The 9,780-nt window shown below is 45.8% G+C and overlaps 1 protein-coding gene across 1 annotated transcript; it reads left to right on the plus strand.

Moving 5' to 3' along the window:
* Positions 1-8,616: 8,616 nt before the first annotated feature.
* On the plus strand, positions 8,617-9,579 carry LOC308078281 (stabilizer of axonemal microtubules 2-like; the record flags this gene model as incomplete). Its single annotated transcript, XM_080419402.1, has 1 exon — positions 8,617-9,579. One exon carries the CDS (start codon positions 8,617-8,619, stop codon positions 9,577-9,579), a length of 963 nt encoding a protein of 320 aa, XP_080275528.1.
* Positions 9,580-9,780: the final 201 nt, after the last annotated feature.

Consider the following 9,780-nt stretch of genomic DNA (forward strand, 5'->3'; position numbering starts at 1 on the left):
ATATACTTAAAGTACCAAAAGTAAAAGTAATAAAATGTTTGAAAATAGCAGATCTACAAGCTCACAACGAGCCTCACCACGCCGCGTTGTGAGCTTGTAGGTCGGCTATTTTCAAATAGCCTAGGTATGAAATAGAGCTAAAGTGGTTAATGTATATTTTACAATATAATAATTTATATATCCAAAGTAACTAGTAACTAAAGTTTTCAAATAATATAGTGGAATAAAAATACAATATTTCCCTCGAGATGTAGTGGAGTAGAAGTAAAAGTACTGAAAATTGGAAATACTCCAGTAGGCTAAAGTAAAAGTGAGAAGAAAAAAATTGTACTTGAGTACTTTTACTTTACACCACTGGGACAGTGTGTTCACCATGTCTCGTTCAGGACAGAGCTTCTTGGACAGAGCAGAAAGCAAAGGACAATGTTTCTAAGTTTCATTCTCTTGAAAGTATGACTGAATAGCAGTGGTGGAAAGTAACTAAGTACATGTACTCAAGTACTGTACTTAAGTACAATTTTGAGGTATTTGTTCTCTACTTGAGTATTTCCAATTTCCAATACTTTCTACTCAACTACATCTCAGAGGCAAATATTGTACTTTTTACTTCACTATAATTATTTGAAAACTTAAGTTACTAGTTACTTTGCAGATTTTGATTATTATTACAAAACATGCATTTCAGCCATATACTTTGGCTTTTTGAAAATAGCCGATCTACAAGCTCACAACGTGTCGTGATGCAAAGCTTTGTGAGCTTATAGATCTGCTATTTCAAAAGATTTTAATACATCTTATACATTTGTAACTTGTGAAATGGGACATTCTGCATAATGAGTACTTTCTACTTTTGGTACTTTAAAGTTGTACAGTGCAAGTTTTTGTAAGATTTTTAGCAGCCTCTGCTGGTCATTACCGTCACTGCAAGCCGTTCATTTATTCCTCTGTTACCCAGAATTCCATTCGTTTTCACCGGAAGACGGAAGCGTTTCAAAAAGCGTTCTTTTAATTGTTTTATACAATCTGTGGATCGTTTCTCTTAGCCAGTGGAGCTTTAGTTACCGTGAGCTGTGTTTTCTTTTTCTGTTTTTTTTCGATCTTCAAATCATACAATCTCTTAAAATCAGCGCGAGTTTCCTTTTTGTTATTAGCGCGGTAGTTCCTGGCCAAACAGGAAACCGATGCGGTAGTTCCTGGCCAAACAGGAAACCGGTGCATTTACGCTTCCGTTTTCCGGCTACATGACGTCATTTTCGTGGGAAAGACCATAGACATATAAAGGTAGACGCCTCCTCTGGCTCTGAAGCGTCGGCACGGCGGGCGCGCTTCCGCTTCCTGGGCAAGGAAGCTTTTGTTCCTGGCCAGCTTTGGGAGTGTGCTGCGTTTGTGTACCGGAAGTTGAGAGCTGGTTAAGTCCCGGGAAAGACCCACTGTGATTGGCCATTCTGTGCCTATCGGTACATAACTCGGACGGCGCTTAGTCGACTAGCAGACCATCGGCCGGTCGTCGCGGGCACTCGCGCCTGGAGGCGCTCGGGCGCGACTCCTCGGCCTCAAGGTCTGCTGAGTCGGCACGCCTCCGTCATGGTCCAAAACTATACTTTATCGGCGAAAAAAAGTAGTTGAGGATTGAAAAAGTTTTTTCCCAAGCAGGAATCGATCCTAGACTCCCAATGGTAGTGGATTGGGAGATTCATGATTAACGAGGTGCGCCACTGAAGCCGGTGCTGTGATTGGGTATTTGGGCTGTATTAGAATGTGACGTCCTAACTCTTCTATTGTAGAAGAAAGAAGTCCCCGCCCGTGCCCCCGCCCAAAAGGGCTCCCCAAAGACCGTGCACTTACATATATCGCTTGTTCCTGGGGGACAGTTGGAAATTTCCGCGTGCGTCACAGAAGGGGGCGTTCAGTAGGCCAATGAGAGGCAGGTGGGGGCGGGACAACTAGATACTGACAAGTCCTGGAAAAGACGCGCTGTGATTGGCCAGTGCCTGTTCCCCCCATTTCCGGGGGGGACGGGCACTGGCCAATCACAGCACGTATGGCGGCAACCATACCAAACAGGTCGCTCCAACGAACTGCAGAGGCCAATGAGGTATCTAGGTTTCTATATCTATGGGAAAGACACCCCTATCACCGTTCAATAGAAAATATATGTATAAAAGGCTTTCGGGGGTGAAATTCATGGAGTGGGTGTTGTGAAACTTTTGCCACTCACAAAAGATATACAATTTAACTTTAGTTTTGTTGAAAAAGTTACCTAGCATTACTTTAAGTACATTTTGATACCAATACTTTTGTAAGTTTACTAAAGTAAATTTAGAATTCCGGACTTTTACTTGTAACAGAGTATTTCTACATTGCAGTATTGATACTTATAATTATAACCATCAATGAGTTGAGTTGTAACAGGTCCATTTACAGTAGCCTACCCATTTTGTTCTTTGATAATTTACTTGTCTAGGGTTTCTCAACATTTTCATGTCAGGACATCCAAAATGATACGTATTTGGCCGTGGACCCCCATAAAATGTGTGTTGTTAAAACTTTTCAAGATTATAGCTTGTAGATCAGCTATTTTCGTGTAGCCTAAGTATAAAATAGGGTGGTTAAACCTTTGATGCTATATTAACACATTTTGCTGGGGACCCCCTGGAACCTCCCGGACCCACTTTGAGAACCACTGATCTAGTACGTTGGAAATGTATATAATATTGACAGAGAGAGAGAGAGAGACAGAGACAGAGAGAGAGACAGACAGACAGACAGACAGACAGACAGACAGACAGACAGACAGACAGACAGACAGACAGACAGACAGACAGACAGACAGACAGACAGACAGACAGACAGACAGATAGATAGATAGATAGATAGATAGATAGATAGATAGATGGATAGATGGATAGTTGGATAGTTGGATAGATAGATGTTAGCATCATATGCAGGTGAGAGAGAAAAAATAGCAACAGGTTTAGTGCTGTTTCAAAGATCAGTATAGGCCTATGTGCAGCATGGAAAGGTAAAACAAGACTGACAGGAAATGTCATTTACAGCATGGCATTTGTTGTTGTGTGTGTGTGTGTGTGTGTGTGTGTGGGGGGGGGGGTTCAAACTAGAAGTACATGCAGTAGCGTTTTAAATGCGAAAGTCTTGCTATCCCAGATTTTACCACCAGGCAACATTACGGCATCTTCACTGTTGTACCACGGCTCTGGGGGCATAGTTCAGAGTATGGGAAGCCATTGGTGACCTCTCATTGGCTGGCCTTTAGCCAATAGGGAGAGAGTGAGAACGTAATGAGAAAGTGACGACTAGTTGCAGGGTCTGTTTATTGACAGCTTTGCCAAGCTGTAAAAAAAAAACAATTCACATGGTTAAAAAGAACCTCAGAGAGGCAGCGTTCAGTCTGATGTGAGCTGGGTAGAAACTGTTCAGAGGGCGGGTTTACAGAGGGTAAAGTACCTGCCCAGTGCCCACCACCGCAGAGTCTACGGGTGTGCAGGGGGTAAAGTACCTGCCCAGTGCCCACCACCGCAGAGTCTATGGCAGTGATTCCCAACCTGTAGACCGGGGCCCACTGGTGGTCCATGAGGACATTGCAATTGGGCCCCCAAATAATTGGCAATAACTATACGGCACTATTCAACATAACATTAATATTTATTTTTAAATAATTAAACATACAATTTAATTTCTTCTTTGAAGCCATTACAAATGAGTTTTCGTTGTGATGCAGATGAATAGGAACTGAAAGTATACTTTGTTAGTTCCCATTGATCCAAGCCGGAACACAATCGATTGATTGATCATTAACATGAACATGCTCTGAAAATGCATGCGGCCCACCCAGCTGACCATCTTTCGACCCCTAGGCGGTCAGATGAATGGGCCATGAACACTTTAGAGTGCATGGGCCCTGATCCAGACAAGGTTGAGAACCATGGTCTAAGGCAGGGGTGGGCAACTTTGATGATGTAGAGGGCCACTATGTTTCCACACTCACTCCAGAGGGCCACATTGCATACTGTCAGACACCTCTTATCTCTGTATTTTAAAGAGGTGGTGCCATGGTTTTGCACTTTTTCTGTTTTTCATGTCTCTATGAGGTTGATAGAACTTCATTAACTTCATTTTATGGTGTTTTGAGTTTCTACCTGGAGGCTGAAACCTTGAGGGTCAAACGTGCCAATAGAGAAACAGCGCTTTAGTGACATAGTAAAAACATACCCTCCCCCTTATTATCATAACACAACAGGTGTGGGCATGAGGAGGAGGAGGGACTAGGACAGGTGGGTGGTGCTAAGGTGGTGGAGGAGGTGCTAAGGTGAGAACCAGGTATACTTAATGAACTGGAGGCGTGTCCACATAAAAACATAATTTTAACAATTTCTGTACACTTTTTTGAAAAAAATCTTCTTCCTAGTAATACCTGATGATTATGTTTTAGGGGGGGGGGGGGGATCACTGAAAATCACGGCACCCCGTCTTTAACTTTTTTCGTAAATCAATGCCGTACTTCGCCATTCTATGTCACACAAAAGTATAGCAAAAATAGCCGATCTACAAGCTCAAAACGCATCACAGTGTGACGTGTTTTGAGCTTGTAGATCTGCTATTTTTGCTATTTTTTAATTGGAATCCTGATTTTTTGGGGGTTTTTTTTTAAATTGGAATCCTGAAAAGCATCATTTTTATTTCATTTCAAATGCTTTTAGTTATACTTACGTTGGGCCGCCAGTTGCCCATGTATGGTCTAAGGTTTCAAATCCAGTGTGGTGCACCAGCCGAGCATCTATACCAACACAATAGAGCTCAACAGTGTGGTGCAGGAAGTAGACATCCCCTTTCATTTAGGCGGCCATAGCTGATTGGGTATAGAGGCCGTCTGGGAAACAGACGGTCCCTGGTTTGCCGCGCGGCCCCCCGGCTATGTGTCGAAGGGTCCCTGAGCAAGACACTCTACTGATAACTCATCATGGCCATCTGAGCAGTCATCAGCTGTGTGAATCTGAAACAGAATTTCTCTTACGGGAGTACCAAAGGTCTCTATTTTTCCTTTTCTTGATCCTGGGTATATCAGAGTTGTAGTTGCTGTCTTCATACTGCCCCCCCCCTCCCCCATCACCTCTAGCTTGTGTCTCCTCTTGCTCTGCAGATTGAGACGACACACGCACACGCTCGCGCACACACACACACACACACACACACACACACACACACACACACACACACACACACACACACACACACACACACACACACACACACACACACACGCGCACACATTGAGGCGACATGCGGTGCAGGCCCTGTGACCTTCATGCTGGCTCAGATCCGCCGCTGGCACTGATTTCTGATTTAGTGTCGATCTGCTGCGCTTGTCACGGCCTGCCGAGGCGGTGTGTGTGTGTGTGTGTGTGTGTGTGTGTGTGTGTGTGTGTGTGTGTGTGTGTGTGTGTGTGTGTGTGTGTGTGTGTGTGTGTGTGTGTGTGTGTGTGTGTGTGTGGGAGCGCTTGTCACGGGCTGCGAGGCGCTTTCCATGCGGTAATAGAAAAACTGAAGGGCAGCCTACAGGAACTGCTAGAGCTGGAGAGTACAAGTAACACAGGCTAGAGGTACGTGTGATGTGTGTGTGTGTGTGTGTGTGTGTGTGTGCGTGCGTGCGTGTATTCATTCCTGAATCCTGATACAGGCCACATTTTTGGGACAAATGTTAGACATCAAACTAGTTGATCGGAGACACATGACTATTGAAGAACGAAATGAGTGTCACCACTACTACTGAAGTTCAGGTTGGGGTTAATATTAACTAGGATTAAGTTTGGGTGAGGATTAAGGCTAGACATGTATTTGTTTGACGTTCATTGTGACGTGGCTCACGAGACATTTGCACCTAATTTGGTGGTGGGGGAGGGGGGTCACGTTTCTGGTGACATTTGTATACTTTCTGGTGCCCCCTATGGGTGTAAGTGAAATTGCTTTTGGCTCTGTGTTGTGGAGGCCCCTCAGTGGGTCAATCAGATCCTGCGTTCATAATGTTTTGAATTATTTGTGCAATAAGGATAAGGATAATTCCTTTTAACAGGACGTTCATGAAAGTCCTTGCGGGCTTGTTTCCAATGAGGGCCTGTGAGCAATTAGGGGTTAAGAGTCTTGCTCAGGGACAAATTTCATTTCATCGACACATATGCTGGCGTGGCCTGGAATCGTACGTGGGGCAACCAGGGCCTCTGGCTCCCTAGGCGGGCTCACTAACCACTCATCATAGCCAAGGAGAATGGAATATGACACATCTGAATGATAAAACAGTACCAAAACGGTATAGCACCACCATAAGTCTGATTTGAAGAAGAAACACACACACACACACACACACACACACACACACACACACACACACACACACACACACACACACACACACACACAGTTTTCGTCTCCCGACCTGTTGGCCTGGTGAAGACAATTAAGAATTTAACATCCTACCATGATCTGTGGTATTTACTGTACAATGGATCAACATGGCAAGAGGATTGTGACAATAAATGAGGCTTCATTGCTGCATGGGGCACCGTTGGGGGCACAGATGCAAGAACAAAAACACAACAGTGGCTAAAGTGATCTGCATTTCTATTAGTATGCAGGGTCAACAATGATGGTTGAAAGCCCACATTTGATGACAGTGATGCTCGTACTGTATATTAGTGCAACATTTAAGGAAAGAAAACAAGCAACTCTTCCCCTTCTCCATCAGACTATCAGCGAGAACAAATGAATGATAGATCAATCGATCTATCATGGTATCATGGTCTATCATCTACATAGAGATGGATATTTATGTAGAGTTACAGTACATAAAAACCTCATAACAAAGACACATTTTCAGTTCAGTAGTGCAAAAACAGTAGAAACTGGTGTACGGAGATGTTTTCCACATCTCCAAGAGAACAGTGCAGCAAACCCTGAATGCAGCATGGGGTGGCAGTGGAGGTAGAGCGGCTACTTGGGAATTTGAAGTTCCCCGGTTCGATCCCCAGCTCCCCTCTGGGTCAGTGTCGTTGAGCAAGACACTGATCCACAATCTCAGTAGTTCTCAAACTTTTTCATGTCAAGGACCCCCAAATTGATTTGGCCGCGGACCCCCATCTGAAAAAAAATTGTGCCAGGGACCCCCAGAAGATAAGACTTGTGTTAAAATCTTATGCAGATGTACAAGCTCGCAGCGCAGCACGAAGTGTTGCGCTGTGAACTTGTAGGTCTGCTATTTTTTAATATTCAAGGTAGCAAATTTGGGGAACCCCCTGGAAACCCTCCAAGGACCCGATGGGGATCCCCAGACTCCACTTTGAGAACCATTGCTCTAACCCCTCCTGATGGCTTTGAATGCTATCAATGCATTGAATGGGAGATTATCACGTTTTATCAGACCTTTGAATGGGCGAGTAGGCGACGAGTAGGTGCGATTTAGACCTACCCGCGATTTGTCAGACCATTCATGGGGCGTAATCAGGAGCTACTGACCTACTTGGAGGCGGAGCAGTCCCCACAACAATATTTACGATTCTGTGCCTATCGGTACATAACTCGAACGGCGCTGAGTAGGCACAGGCGAACGTCACACCGTTCAGGACGGCAACTCGGTCGCCTTAGCTCCCTCGGTGGTCCTTCACGGGGTGACAGTTCGCCTGTGACTGCGCGCCTCCGTCATGGTCCGAAACCAAAACCGAAACTGAACTATTTAAGTCATCTCCGTTGGTAGGTCAGTATGTCTTGATAACACCCAATGAATGGTCTGATAAATCGCGGGTAGGTCAGTATGTCGCCTATTTCGCCCATTCAAAGGTCTAATAAGAGGTGATAATGTCCCATTCAATGCATTGATAGCATCCGAATCGGGTGCCTGATGAGCAGGTTGGTGTCTTGCATCGGTGTGTGAATGTATGGGTGAATGTACTGCACATGACAAAGCACTTAAGCACACGGATAATGCATCATTTACCATTTTGGTTTAAGGTACTCTCGACGGGCAGCGGGTTGCGCTTCAAACTGCTCCTGGTAGGCGGTTCTTCCCCCAAACTTGTTGGCGCGGGGGTGGTAGTGCCCCCACCGGTGGGGGGCACTGTCTGCATTCATGATGCTGCACAGACACTCGAGTGACGTATGGGTGTGCGACGGTGTAGAGTAGACCATACACATGGTGCTGCAGGCGACAGGTGGTACAGCTGGAGCAGAGCCATATAAGGAGAGTTGCGTCACCTCCGTTCACTTCATCGGGTCAGTCGTCTAGAGAGGCATTCTATTGGCGAATAGTGACAAAGCCCTGAACCGGAGGTTTATGGAATGCACTGGAGTCTATGAGCGTTTGTCACTATTTCGAGTTAAAATGAACCACGTGACCGGCGCTGTTTCCCAAGGTGACGCAACTCTCTAATACAAGGCTCTGAGCTGGAGGCGGAGGAGAGCAGATTGTTACATCACCGGCGCGTCAGCGGAGACCATATATAGTTCCGTTCCGTTGGAGGCAGGAGAGCAGAGTAACCGAACAGAGAACCCGAACAGAGAACCACACGCTTTACTATTCATTAACAGGGGACATCCATCCTGCTGTAAATCATGGCGACCTCATGTTTATGCGACATATGCAACTGTGGCCGCCACCGCTGCGTCCAAGAGCGTACGTCCATCTATCAGAAGGTGAACGCGAGCACGGATATGCCGACGGAGTACAGAACCAAATACCCTATCTATGCAAGCTACAAACCACGCGCCAGCACCAAGCCAAAGACTCTGCATGTGATGAAGGGAAGGCTGGACACCCTTCCCACTTCCAAAGATCACTTCCAGGCATGGGACCAATGTAAGAGGGAGGCCATTTTGCCTGTAGACACCTACCATCTTCGCACCAACAAGTTTAGGGGAAGAACCGCCTACCAGGAGCAGTTTGAAGCGCAACCCTCTGCCCGCCGAGAGAGCCTTAAACCAAAGACAACCTATGTAATGAAGGGAAGACTGGACACCATCCCGACGTCCAAAGATCACTTCCAGGCGTGGGAACAGTCTAAGAGGGAGGCGATTATGCCTCTTAATAATTACCACCTTGTTACTCATAAGTTTGGGGGAAGAACCGCCTACCAGGAGCAGTTTGAAGCGCAACCCCCTGCCCGTCGAGAGAGCCTTAAACCAAAGACAACCTATGTAATGAAGGGAAGACTGGACACCATTCCCACTTCCAAAGATCACTTCCAGGCATGGGAACAGTGTAGGAGGGAGGCAATTATGCCTCTTGATAATTACCACCTTGTTACCCATAAGTTTGGGGGCACGACTGCCTACCAGGATCAATTTGAAGCCCAACCCGCGGCAACCCGGGAGAGCATCCCACCCTACAACAACTTGCACCTCTCGTGTGCCGCCTTTGGCGGTGTGAACAAGACGGCGCCAATTACTACGTATGGCACAATGCATAGTCCCAAACAGATCAACGTGTGCCCCGCCAGCTTTGGTTCACCCCCAGGCTTCGTGTTTACGGAGTGTGACGATAGGGGACACCGGTGCTTCAGGAAGGTAGACGAGTGAAGGTATTTATTCATTCATTCTTTCATTTCTTTATTGATTTATTTATTATTTTAAGATGATGCGTGTTCAGACCAGGCGGCAAGGGAGAGCTCTTGAAATTGAAGCTCACACCGGAAGAACAAAATGACCTGCAGTTCCGATTAGTGGCCAAGCATATGCCGCTATTTCACCTCTTGCAATCTGCAGAAGCAACACTCTATT

This window comes from Gymnoscopelus braueri (assembly GCF_963280865.1).
Source record: "Gymnoscopelus braueri genome assembly, chromosome: 22".
NCBI lineage: Eukaryota > Metazoa > Chordata > Actinopteri > Myctophiformes > Myctophidae > Gymnoscopelus > Gymnoscopelus braueri.